The following is a 13,860-nucleotide window of genomic DNA, read 5'->3' as shown; positions in this document are numbered from 1 at the left end:
ATGTATAATGCTTTTTTTCCAGTATGTAGTGGTACAGTTTTTTTTATCATTTTATAGTAACATTGAGGAAGACAGAATCATTATTAGTACAGTGAATTAACGAGAACTGATTCTCTGAATTATTTGTTGTGGCTTAGTAATGTTACAAGAGATGCATATTTTTTGGTGACTAATAAATTCAGTTATTTAAATAAGAGTATTTTATAAACATTACCATTCAAAAATTTTATTATGTTTGTTCCTCAGCTCCAAGGATCCCCACGGACAAACGAATCTTCACCACAACACACACTCCCAGCTGTGTGTTTCAGGATGTGGACGAGAGGTAAGAGTGTTAATGCTTCACTGTTGACGAACCTGACGATGATTAGCTGGTAACTTAAGCCCTAGGTGTTTCATGCAACAGCTGTACCTCCACACCTGCTGTTTTCCATTTCTCATAATCATGCATATTATGTTTTTTTTTTTTTTTTTTTTGCCTAATCAGAATTGTATGTGATGTTTTTCTGTAGGGCCGTTCCATTACTAGGATACCTGCCACAGGATTTGATTGGCACACCTGTCCTGCTGCACCTGCATCCCAGTGATCGACCAGTTATGCTTGGCATCCACAGGAAGAGTGAGTCACACTGTTCATTCTGTTTAGTCTTTGTTCTGTCTATTAGTTCATTAAAGGTTATGTTTAACTTTTTTAGGGGAAGGTGCTTTCTTCTGACTTAATCAGAGATAACTATAAGTCAATTGTTTTGGAACAAATTGGGGTGGATTTTTTTTTTATAATAAAATGTATTTTAAATATTATATTTGTGAGTAAAACGTTTTTTTTTTTTTTTTTTTTTTTTTTCATTAGTCCTCCAGTATGCCGGCCAGCCGTTTGACCACTCAATCCGCTTCTGTGCTCGTAATGGAGAGTACATCACCATGGACACCAGCTGGTCCAGCTTTGTCAATCCCTGGAGCCGCAAAGTTTCCTTCGTCATTGGCAGACACAAAGTTCGCATGTGAGTGCATAAGATGAAAATAAGCTTGATATTTGTTAAAAAATGTAATTGCTGAAGTTTATTTATTTATTTATTACAAGAAGTTTATTCTTTTATTCAGCAAGGATGCATTAAATTGATTAAAAGTGACAGTAAAGACATTTAAGTGTTGTTCTGTTTAACTTTATATTCATCAAAGAATGAAAAAAAAAAAAAGTTTCCAGAAAAATATTTGGCAGCTTAACTGTTTTCAACATTGATAATAATCAGTGTTTCTTGAGCAGCAAATCAGAATATTAGAATGATTTCTGAAGAACCATGGAGTAAAGATGCAGCTTTGCATCACATGAATAAATTATATTTTAAATTACATTCAAATAGAAAACACTTTATTTTAAATTGTAATAATATATCAAAATATTACTATTTTTACTGTATTAAATAAATGCAGCCTTGGTGACTTCTTTCCGGAAACAACTTTTGAATGGTAGTAACTTTAATTTTGTCCATTCTACCAGGGGTCCAGTGAATGAAGATGTGTTTGCAGCTCCAGCCGCAGCTGAGGGCAAATCCTTAGACTCAGACATCCAGGAAATCACTGAGCAAATTCACAGACTCCTGCTGCAGGTACAGAAACTCATTCACAGTGGAAAGAACCAGATTAACAGAGATTACAGGAAACTGTCTTTTACATCCTGCCACATGATGTCAGAGATTCATGGCTGAGACTGTGTAACAGACAGACTGTAGTTTAGTGTATGATGCCCAATTTTTTCTCAGTAACAATTTACAAAGTTGGCAAGGTTATGATGCCAAGTGTTAAAATCTCTTGGTGTTGTGTACTTAATCTTTTAGGATGAGAGAAATGAAAGTCAGTGGTAAAAACATGTTTTTGTGTGCTGTAGCCGGTACACAACAACGGTTCGAGTGGCTATGGGAGTCTGGCCAGTAATGATCACCTGCTGAGTGTGGCATCATCAAGTGAAAGTAACAGTAATGGAACACGCCTGCGACAAGAAGAAGAGGATGCCAGGAAAGCCAAACCGGTGAGTCACATGATGGATTCTAGTTCAGTGTTATTTTCAGTGGAGCCATTTATGAAAGTCAGATGCTTCAAGGTCACTTTTTTATTCATGCATTGAGGCTCTGGTGGATTTATTTGTCTTTATATATGGGTGTTTTCACAGAGGAGCTTTCAGGAGATCTGCAAAGGAGTCCACATGCAGAAAAACCAGGAGCTGCAGTCCAAGAAGAGCCCTACTAGTATGTACCAATATCCACCACCATCTGTGCACCCTCATCTGTCATCAAAGTCTGTTTTTTTGGTGTGTAACTCAAATCTGTGTCTGAAGACCAGGGATCCATCATGAGAGAGATTATATTAACAAATATTACAAATGTGATTTGAACTGCGATTTTAAAACACTTAACATCTGTGGCTGGCACTTACAGTATAAACGAAAAAAATGCATCAGATCTCAGTGAGAAACCCTTCACATGGTTTCCTCTATTGTAAAAGATATAAAAATAAAAGTAAGGGAAAAAACATTCAGCATTTATTCACAAATGCAGCATGTTAATTATTTTAATATGATATAATTTTATATAATATTTATTTATATTACTGAAACTAGTGTTCAAAAGTTTGGGGTCATTAATTTTTTCTTTTTTAGAAAGAAATGAATACTTTTATACTGAAGAGATGCATTAAATTAATCAAAAGTGACAGTAAAGATTTATCATTCAAATACTGTTCTTTTGAACTTTCAATTAATCAAAGTATCCTGAAAAAAAAAATCTAATAAAATATTGTGCTTTTCCAACATTGATAATAAATAAATAATAATAAGAAGAAATGTTTCTTAAGCACCAAATGAGCATATTAAAATGATTTCTGAGTTTTCCCCCCGTGTTAAAATCCCAAAGTATTTTCTGAAGGCCTTGTTTTCTTTGCAGAGTTTCTACAGAAAAGTCCAGTGGTTCGACCCAAAGATTCTGCGTATCCTGTGAACTTGAGAGAGGCTCCTGTGGAGCAGCGTGCTGGCCTTCAAGAGGAGCTGGCCTTCAAAGACCAGACCGTCTACTCCTATCAGCAGATTAGTTGCCTAGACAGCGTAATCAGGTACAAAGACGCAAAGGCATGTCACAGTGAAAATTGATGGTGCATGGACAGAGACTGTCTCGATTCACTTAGCCACATTTAATGCACTTATTGATTCTGTGATGCAAAGAGAATATGAGAAACTGAATTAAGCGTGCCCTGAAGATGAATGAACTTGTTTTCATAAGTTGGCAGAGGACATTAGGTTTTGCAGGATGTGAAGTCGCATTAGCACTCTTTCTCAACGGGATAATCGTTCTACATATTTAGCCTAAAGCTTAAAACAATGGAAAATGACACAAAATTACATCCTACTCAGTTTTTATGTATTTGACTCATGTGTTTTATATAGTTAAAAAAAATCCCTCTTAAATTTAGCAAATATTCACTAACTAATCTTTGAGATTTTCATTGATGATATTTTCAGTCAGGGAATTCAAAAAGATTAGAAAAAAAATGGATAGGATTTTGACACGTGTTATACACTTAAACCACAATAATCAAATGATTATAGGGTCATAATGGTACAAAACAATGAAATAAAGACAAAACAAAGTAGATCAGATGGGTTTTTATGTTACATTCAGCTGTTTGTAAACCTCGTTTCCATTAATGGTGTCTTTCTCTCTCCATCAGGTATTTGGAAAGCTGTAACGTGCCCATCACAGTGAAGAGAAAGTGCCAATCCTCTTCAAACACAACATCTTCAAACTCAGACGAAGACAAGCAGAGAGGTGTTGAGAGCTCCATACAAGTGTCTGAAGGTACTGAAACAAATCCATTTTCCAAGTTTATTTTTCAAAGTTGAGCAGGCTCCCAAATTTTAAAAATCCCATTCATTTTCTCCAGAGAGAAATGTTAACAATAACACATAAAACTTTTTAAAACAGACCTACCATAAAAAATATTTCACCCCAAAAACGTTTACAATTTTATTTTTAAGTATTAATTTATTTTATTTTTATTTAATAAATTATTTTTAATTAGCAATATTACATTCTATAAATTCAGTGGCATACCTACACGCTCTCACACCACATTTTTTACTTAATGAAAAATATCGCAGAGCAAAGAGAACACAGACAACTCGCTGAGAGACAAGACAGAGCAGATTAATTTTGACAATAGGAAACAAAGTCTCAGCTTTCAAATCCTGTTAGTTTTATTAAGAATTTCAAATGATAAGAACAGTTTTGGAATGATGTGAAATAAACATGAATGAACATCCGAGGGCATGTTGAATGATACACTGCAAAAAAAAAAAAAAAAAAAAAATATATATATATATATATATATATATATATATATATATATATATATACTGTATATATATATATATATATATAATATGTTATTTGCATATCAGGCAATCTTGATTGTCAATCCATGTAAATCCTCTTTTTATTCTGCATTTTCTCTGTGTTCAGAGGCAGGCCATCTAATGAACCAACCAGGTCTCTCATCATTAGAAGTGTCTAAGAAGCCTCCAGGCTCTGGTGTAGTGAGTCCATCTCTGACTCCTCTCCCGCTGCCCAGTAAACCTGAAAGCGTGCTCTCTATTACCAGCCAGTGCAGCTACAGCAGCACCATCGTACACGTAGGAGACAAGAAAGGTAAATGATTTATTCTGTATATCTGTATGTCTGTTCGTCTGGCCTGTCTGTCTTTCTTTCTCTACTGCCTATCTATTCTTATAAATAATGTTTCTGTTACAAAACCTAGTGAGCTGTCTTGATGTCTGCTGCCTACGTATGAAATTGTTTTAGTTTGCCATTAGCATGTTGCTAAGGTAATAGTATGATTCTAAACATAAATACTTTTGTAGTACCAAAGAGTATAGAAGCCAAGAGGCGAAACTCAATAGAACGCTCCATAGCAACAGTTGCCCCATGACGTGACGGCGCGGCCGCCATTATGGACTGAAAACTGAAGCAAAACGCCGAGAAATAATGGGAGTCAATGGCACTGAAAAACTTAACATAACAAAAACTTAACATAACTTAATTTTTTCTGGCCATCATATCTAAATATGAAAACAATTTAAAATACATTAATGAGGATGACCGACGTTAAATGACAGAAAATATACGTCTATGTGTCGGTTATGCATGGCCTAATTACCCTTAGGAAAATAGTATTTTGGGACAAAATATTACTATAGAAGTACTATAAGACTACTATAGAAATACTATAGCGGCTCTAGGATATTATACAGGTATTACCGAGCATAACATACTTCTGTGATGTTCTGTAATACCTCTATAATATTTTTAAGCTGCTATAGTATTTCTATAGTAGTCTTATCGTACTTCTGTAGTGTGTCCCAAATTACTATAGGCCTAGTATTCCTATAAGATTACTATAATATTTTGTCCAAAAATACTATAAGATTCCTATAGTATTCATATTCATTAGCCTACCACTTACGGTTTGCAAAGATACAATTATAAAATTACTGCAAACCTTTAATCTATCAATATTTATGTTCTATTATGCATTTTCCTTGTTATATGAATAACAGAAATTCATGAAATAATATATATAGGCAGACACACAGTAATAAAATTTATTCAAATGTTGATTTTGACATTAGTGAACATCACCATATATATGATTTGGAAAAATAAATAAATAAATAAAATTATAAATTAGCATTTCTAAAGACAGTTCATCTTTTACATAGAATTTCACAAAAATATTAACAACTTGTATTTTCAACATTTTCAGTGAAAGTGCACACAGTGAACGTTTCAATGGCAAGAACAAAAACAATCTGTGAATGTCCTATTACAGACGGAAAGGTACAAAAAAAGATGTGCAATCTAGCAAGTGCACACATGAACTATAAACAGTACTAAAATGGAAGTGGTGCCATAAGATCTCAGTAATTAATCAGACACCACCATCTATTGTGTGTGCATTTGTGTATGAGAAGTTTGTTTGTATATTTTTTTTTTCTTTTTGTGAGAGAAGAGGCATTGACATAGAATGGAAGCATTAGTCAAAAAGGTGTATAATCTAGCAAATGCACACATGAACAAAAAAGGAACTCTGACCATCTTTCGGAAACTAGTGTACTACTAGCCAGCTACTAGCCAGTTCAAGTTTTGTATAGATTTCTAAAAACGAACAGCAAAACCTCTACACTGGTAGAGATTTGAACAAACAAACAATAAATATCAGTTCAAGTTTTGTATAGATTTCTAAAAATGAACAATAACTGATTCTGATATATTCTGATAACTGATCATATGATGAAAGAACTGATCATTTGAACTGATTGAAAGAACTGATCATATGATGATTTCAGCAGCTTTCAGTCCATAATGGCGTCCGCGCCTCCGCAGCGCCATCTACAGACTGTTACCCATAACACAACAGAGTTTCGCCTCTTGGGCTTCTATACTCTTTGGTAGTACTGTATGTATGTATGTGTGTGTGTGTGTGTGTGTGTGTGTGTATATATATATATATATATATATATATATATAAACAAAATTAAAATGATAATCTAAATTAAAATAATACATTTGCAGATACTGATAAGCATTTTCATGTTATGACTAATATTAAAAATCTATATTGTTTGTTTACTTTAATAAAAAAACATGCAAATTTTATATTTATTTTAATATTTTCTAAAAAATAGCATTTAACCTTATTCAGTATTAAATTATTCATGTTTTTAAAAATTAAACTTAAGTGAGTGTTAGATTACTCAAATCATCTAAATAGCAATCTAATTTGCGAAATGAGCATCCACAATAAAATATCCAATAACAGACGATAGATATGGACAGATACGGCTAAATAATAAAATGCTATCTATGCAGCTCACAAGGTTTTGGATAGTTTATCTGTATTAGAGCTGTATGTGTTTTGTCTGTTCCTTGGTAAAACACCTTTTTTGTTTTAGTCGTATCCTCAACAAGACACATCTCTCCAAAGCAAGAATTCTCTTCCAAACTTCAAAGTTAGTAAAATCTTCCCTTGACATAGGGACAAAAATTGATTGCGAAGCCTTTTGATTGAGATGATGAGTAAAATAAAGGTGCAGATCACCCCGACAGGGCTTCAGGAATTTATGCATCCTACTAGCATTTTCCCCTGATTCCCATCCCAACATGCATGAGATAAACTTGAGAAGGCCTGGATGCAGCCCGTAAACAAGTGCCACCTGTGCCACCTGTGTTTTGGGAGAACACTTTGCTCATTGTAAAGTTATCATCTTGTGTTGTTCTTTGCAGAGATCATTGAAGACGTCCCTGTTGAAGACACTGTTCCTCCGGCCACGGTCTCGCCGCACAATCAGGAGCGAGAGGCTTACAAGAAACTGGGCCTGACCAAGCATGTTCTGGCTGCACACACACAGAAGGAAGAGCAGGCATTCCTCAGTCGCTTCAGAGAGCTGCCAGGTGTGCACGCTTTTAAAGCCGACTGCTCCCTCTATCTGGAGAAACAGAAAGGACAAGTTACATCTGAGGGTAAGGAAGGATTTGAAGCTAAACCTGAATTTTAAAGGCTGCACAGCGCTTCTATTACACGTGAGCAGCTCGTGATCCAGTGTTTTCAGTGTCTCAGAGAGCAGCTCAGTTCAGTAAATTTGTTCCACACAAATACATCTCTGCATATGTGCTTGTAGTTTATAATGTGTTGTTTATAACGTGCATTTGGAAATGCAGTGTGCACCTACCATCATCCAAACATGTAATGTAAAATACCTATTAACTGATCATTTTAAAAAGCCATAAATATTATTATTTTGTTTAATACTTTTATATGATAAAAAACTCACCAAAATAGATCATGAATGTTATTATTATATTATTATTATTAAACATAACATTGATTGTTAGTATTATTATTATATTTGATTTTATTATTATTTTACAGTCATATTATTATATAATAACATAGAATAGCCAAGCTTATTTTTTTTTCCAATCACATTTTTTTCTTTGACTGTAAATTTCCAAAAAATAGAATCAAAGTAGTCTTTACATCATATGAATGAATTAATGAATGACTGATGTTATTATATGATATTATGATTTTATTACAAAATTATTACAAGTAAAATAAAGGTGCACATAATTTCTTTTTTTTTTTTGTAATAATAACATTATAATACTTTTTTTTACAGCGAAATGTTACAAAGTAAAAACAAATAAAGTAGCAAATAATATCTTATTTTGTTTCATATTTTTATACAATAATACTTATAATAATAATAATAAAACAAATTACCATAATAATTAATGAATATTATTTTTATTATATTTAACATAACATTGATTGTTATTATTACTATGTTAATTATTATATTTAATTTTATTATTATTTTACAGTCATATTATGATGTAATAACATATAATAGCCAAGCCCATTTAATTTTTTTCTTCTTTTTTTTTTTTTTTAATGTAAATGACCAAAAAGATTTGAATCAAAGTAGCGTTTACATGATATGAATGAATAAATGATATAATGATATAAGTCGGTAACTGGTTCCTGTCTTTCTTTCCAGCTGTTCCCGCTGCTCGTTTCTCTAAGCAGGCAGGCGGTGCCGCACCTGAGACCAGTGGAACCCGCCGGGGTCGCAACAAGAAGACCAAGTCCAAACGCATCAAGCCGAACGAGTCGTCCGACAGCACACCTTCAGGCCGTAGGCCACCACCCAAACCTCAGCTGCAGGGCCTCAACCAGACCTCCTGGTCTCCCTCAGACACATCCCAATCCACCTACCCCATCGCTTATCCAGCTGTGATGCCCGGGTACCCGCTGCAGATGTACCCGGGAGCCGGCGGCATGCAGCCCAGGGTAGATGCTCCACTGTCAGGCTTTGGGGGGAGTCAGTGCAGCCAGGATCCACACATCCCGATGCAGCCTATCCAAACGCCGTTCTCAGCTCCTCTGGTCACGCCCATGGTGGCTCTGGTACTGCCCAACTACATGTTCCCACAGATCGGCGGTGCTCCACGGCAGCCATTCTACCCCAAACAGGGAAGTTTCCCCACACAGCCTACCTTTCAACCTCAACCTAGTTTTGCTGCACAGGCGCCGTTCCCTCCACAGTCCACATTCACCTTACAGACCCAGTTCACCCCCCAGAACCCCTTTACTCCACAGACTCCCTTCCCACCACAGCCGTTTCCGTTCGCGTGTCCCGAGGAACCACCAAAACCACCTGAGTCCGAGCTGAGGGAGGAGCCTTCACGAAGCCCCACCCCTCAGTCTGTGGGTGGAGGTGGGCCGCCGTCCCCGCCTTTGTTCCAGTCGCGCTGCAGCTCGCCTTTGCAGCTCAACCTGCTGCAATTAGAGGAGACTCAACGCTCTGCAGAGAGACAGGAGTGCACAGCGCCATCTGTTGTACCGCAGACAAACTGCAGTAGTTGTGTGGAGAAAGCAGGAAGTGCAACCGGGCAAACCAAAACAGACAAGGATGTGCCACAGGTTGGGAATCTTAATCTCATTTTCTGTGATTCACAAGCACTGTCATAATACAGTGTATTTTTGACCATTGTGTTCTTTTTAAATACTTTTGTTAATCTCACCTCTCATTCTTTCATTCTTGTCCGAAAGTTATAAAACAACACACAGAAAATCAGGGGTGACCAAACCCAGTCCTGGAGGGCTGGTGTCCTGCAGAGTTTAGTTCCAACTTGCAGGGTTCGTACAGTCATGGAAAAACCTGGAAAAGTCATGGAATTTTAAAATGGCAATTTCCAGGCCTGGAAAAGTTTTGGGAACATTTATAAACCCAGAACATGTTGGAAAAGTCATGGAAATTTATTTCTCAAATGCATCTATGTATTCTTCATAGACTGTAGGTATTCTTGCAAAATGCCTGAAAGTTTCTAGTAAGTTCAGGTGTGTTTAATTAGGGTTGGAGCTAAACTCTGAAGGACAGCTCGCCTCCTGGACTGAGTTTGGAGACCCCTGCACAAAGCAGAACGCAAATGCAAAATTTTGGCTTGACCAGCAGGTGGCAGTATTAAACCTTTTTTAAAAACTTTAAGCAAGTTCATTCAAAATTAAGCTTTGCATCTTCATTTTGCCACATTAGACTTAAACCATGCAGAATTATTATTGCAAAAGTAATATCTGTATTTAAAAAAAATAATGAAGTATTAATTATAATATAATAAATGTAAAAATGTTATGCCAAACATGCAGCTTTAAAGTTTGTATTCTTCACATTAGGCTTTAAGCATACAAAATTATTTAGGATTATCTGACAGGATATGATGTTCTGTACTTTTTTAAATTATTTAAATAAAGACATTTATTTTTTTTTAATTCTGGATTTTGTTACATTCTATATTTTTGTTGGTTTTTAGTATGAAGGGTCCCCTGTCGATGGTCAGCATAGTGAGGGGTTCTCATCATCAGAGAATGACCTGCTGGACATTCTCCCAGAGGACTCGCGCTCCGGCACCGGCTCTGCTACCTCAGGCTCCATGGGCTCTGGTTCTAATGGCTGTGGAACATCTGCTAGCGGCGGGTCTGTCAGCAGAACTGGTGAGTTTTGGGGTTTATAGTGTTAGATCTGATACAACACTTGTGTCTTGTGTTACCTCTTTATGATCACTTTTAACATAACCGATTGTGTTATTAAAGAGGTCATATGATGCGATTTCAAGTTTTCTTTCTCTTTGGAGTGTTACAAGCTGATTGTGCATAGATAAGATCCCTGAAGTTGCAAAGACTAAAATCTCAAAACCAGAGATATTTTTTATCAAAGTTATTTACTTAAAACGGCTCATTCAAACACGCCCCCACATCTCTACGTCACGATGTGAAAAAAAAATTTGCGTAATGCCGCCCAAATGTTCACGCAAAGAAAGAAGGCGTGGTTTCAGTAACCGCAGTTAGTGTTGAAGCAGTCATGTCAGGGAGATGCTGTGTGTTTCTAGGTGAAAGCAAAAGCACTTTAATTCTGATTTTGCTACGACAATCTGACGCTTCTGAATCAGCTACTGTAAGTATGTTTTGTTATTAGTTTAAGTATTTGCTATTGACTGTTCAAATGAGGAGTTTTGCGCCTCGTGTGTGTGTGTTTGTGTGTGAGAGAGAGACAGGGTCACACAGTGGAGTCAGCTGTCTTAACCGTCTGTGGCTTGTGTACTGCAGACACATATGAGCTTCATCAGTGTGTCCGTCACACGACTCTGTTCCCCTTTCGGGCTTGAACTGATGGTAAAACTAAGTACATTAGTAACTTTCTTTACATTTATTTTGAAAGATGAAGCTCGTGATTAAAGAAAGGGGCATTACATTTTCAACGAGTGCTTGCATTGTTCGGCCAATCACAATGCACTGGGTCAGCTGCCCAATCAGAGCAGACTGCACTTGTCAGAAGGAGGGACTCTCTCAAACCACACGTTTGAGAGAGGCGGAGCATAGAGGACCTACAACAATGTACAGTATTTGAAAAATAATGTGTTTTTTGAACATTAAAGCATGTCAACATATTCTGTTAAACAAAATACACAAAATAATGATCTTTAAAAAAGCAAATGACCCCTTTAATATTTCATTATAAAGGAACTTTTTACCAAAAAAATGCATTTGACTGTTCACACAAGTCTGCCAGTCAAATCAGTTCTATGTCTACTGTAAAATTACTGTACTGTTATATATCTTGACAACCTTATATATAAGCACATAAGTGCAGTCCCAAAAAAGGAAGAACCTCATATTCTTAGCCCACAATAAATGTTTTACCCACTTCCTCTAAATTATTTTCTATTCTGTTTGGTTTCTCCAATACATGCTTTCGAAAGTGACGTGACGTGACATACAGCCAAGTATGGTGACCCATACTCAGAATTCGTGCTCTGCATTTAACCCATCCAAAGTGCACACACACACTGTGAACACACACACACTGTGAACACACACCCGGAGCAGTGGGCAGCCATTTATGCTGCGGGGCAGGGGGAGCAGTTGGGGGTTCAGTGCCTTGCTCAAGGGCACCTCAGTCGTGGTATTGCCGGCCCAAGACTCAAACCCACAACCTTAGGGAGTCAAACTCTCTAACCACTAGGCCACAACTTCCCCTTCCCCTTTCAATGTTGAAACTGTGATATTCAAAAGGTCCACTTCTCTCATCACTCCTTTCTGCTCTTTTTTTTTTTACATCTTCAGGAAGCAGCAACACAAGCAACAACAGCAGTAACTACTTCGGCAGTGTGGATTCTTCCCAGAAATCCCATAAAGCCAAGGGGCAAGGCTCTGGTTCGGGCTCTGGGGTGCTGGCGCTGGATGGGAGTGAGACGCTGATCAAGTATGCACTGCAGGACCCACTGTGGCTGCTCATGGCTAACGTGGACAAAGATGTTATGATGTCATACCAGTTACCATCTCGGTGAGTGGGCGGAGAGAGGAGAGATAGTCCCCACCCCACCCCACTCCTAGTAATGCCCGCTTACCAGTAACCAACCCCCCCTTCCCGCCATTCATCTTTAGAGCTCTAGTCAAGTCAGTTGTACTCCACAGTCTATACTGTGCTTGACCAGGTCATATTAACAGAACGATAGAATCTAGAAGAGGAACACGATGTCTTTTAGCTTCCTGTCAGTTTGACCACACTCAGCTTTCAAACTGCTTGAAAAACTTGTTAAAATATTTCTTCTTTAAAATGTGTGAATATTTCTCACTTAGTGTCATGAATCCACATTTGAACCAAATTTCAAAACATACATGTGTTTTGGAAAGGCTGTACAGTTTTTATTATGAAAACAGAAAACTTTTATTGTAGCTTGTCAAACACTAAAACAAGAAACACATGAGAACTTATAAAAATGATTAAGGACTTAGTTTACTAGAAAATGAAGAATTAACTGTTTCACAATCAAAAAAAATCAGCCTAAGGTTGTTTTTAGCTGTTTTTCCTACCATTGATTAAATTTACTAAACTGAAGTCCTGAAAAGAAGCACGGGAATGTTAGGTACTATTTATTCTTATAGTTATTTGCACCTTTCTTTTTTTATTTTGTGTGTGCAGCTATTTTTGAATATATGTGAGGCAAATTGATCCTCAACACTTTAGAAATAACAATAAAATTGATGGGAATTATTATATATGTATATAATAAATTTTTGGTTTAGTCTCAAGCTACAGTAAAGGCTTACGTTAATCTTTAGTGGTTTTCATAATGTCTATTTTTCACAAATAGGATGGATCAATTTGACCCACAACACAAAATTTGTACCCAGTTTTTAAACACAGCAGTAAGTTAAAGATATGCCAGTAGGGTGTGCTAGTAAGATGTGTTAGAGTGAACTTAGCCACTGATTGAGTGTGTATGTGTTTGCATTTTATTCTGCTTTCACTTTTAAAATCATTAGCAAACCACATTTGGTTTCAAGCGTATACAGGTTTTAAACTTCTATTTATAGTTTTTTTTTTTTTTTTTAGCCAGGTTTTCCCCAGAAAATTGTTCATGGATGCTGGCTTGACGTTAAATTACAAACATCTTTTTTCCCTTTTGCAGTGACATCCAGAGGGTTCTGAGGGAGGACAGGGAGAAGTTGCGGCAGATGCAGAAAAGTCAGCCGCGCTTTACAGAAGAGCAGAAGAGAGAGCTGGCGGAGGTGCATCCCTGGATGAGAAGAGGTGGGCTGCCCAAAGCCATCGACGTCAAGGTCTGTATACACTGATATTTATCTGATTTTTACTTAAGTCAGTTTTAAAGTGAGCGAATGAGGTGTTTAAATAATGCTAAGCTGAATTTTTAGCATTATTACTCCAGTCTTCAGTGTCACATGATCCTTCAG

The 13,860-nt window shown here is 36.6% G+C and overlaps 1 protein-coding gene across 2 annotated transcripts in view; it reads left to right on the top strand.

Moving 5' to 3' along the window:
- LOC109057329 (period circadian protein homolog 2-like) overlaps window positions 1-13,860 on the top strand; it is a 37,628-nt gene that overhangs the window by 21,965 nt on the left and 1,803 nt on the right. Inside the window, exons 9-23 of one of the 2 annotated variants that reach the window (XM_042711524.1) lie at window positions 247-325; window positions 513-619; window positions 851-1,001; window positions 1,499-1,607; window positions 1,886-2,026; window positions 2,168-2,243; window positions 2,937-3,102; window positions 3,718-3,845; window positions 4,509-4,694; window positions 6,998-7,054; window positions 7,329-7,565; window positions 8,606-9,531; window positions 10,419-10,599; window positions 12,229-12,448; window positions 13,578-13,728. In XM_042711524.1, coding sequence (XP_042567458.1) covers window positions 247-325; window positions 513-619; window positions 851-1,001; window positions 1,499-1,607; window positions 1,886-2,026; window positions 2,168-2,243; window positions 2,937-3,102; window positions 3,718-3,845; window positions 4,509-4,694; window positions 6,998-7,054; window positions 7,329-7,565; window positions 8,606-9,531; window positions 10,419-10,599; window positions 12,229-12,448; window positions 13,578-13,728 — 2,915 coding nt within the window. The remainder of the gene's footprint in view (window positions 1-246; window positions 326-512; window positions 620-850; window positions 1,002-1,498; window positions 1,608-1,885; window positions 2,027-2,167; window positions 2,244-2,936; window positions 3,103-3,717; window positions 3,846-4,508; window positions 4,695-6,997; window positions 7,055-7,328; window positions 7,566-8,605; window positions 9,532-10,418; window positions 10,600-12,228; window positions 12,449-13,577; window positions 13,729-13,860) is intronic. The other variant, XM_042711528.1, reaches the window with a different exon arrangement.

Source organism: Cyprinus carpio, chromosome A2 (assembly GCF_018340385.1).
Source record: "Cyprinus carpio isolate SPL01 chromosome A2, ASM1834038v1, whole genome shotgun sequence".
NCBI classification, from domain to species: Eukaryota; Metazoa; Chordata; class Actinopteri; order Cypriniformes; family Cyprinidae; genus Cyprinus; species Cyprinus carpio.
Note: the sequence above shows the minus strand (reverse complement) of the source record. Positions and strands in the feature narration are given on the sequence as shown.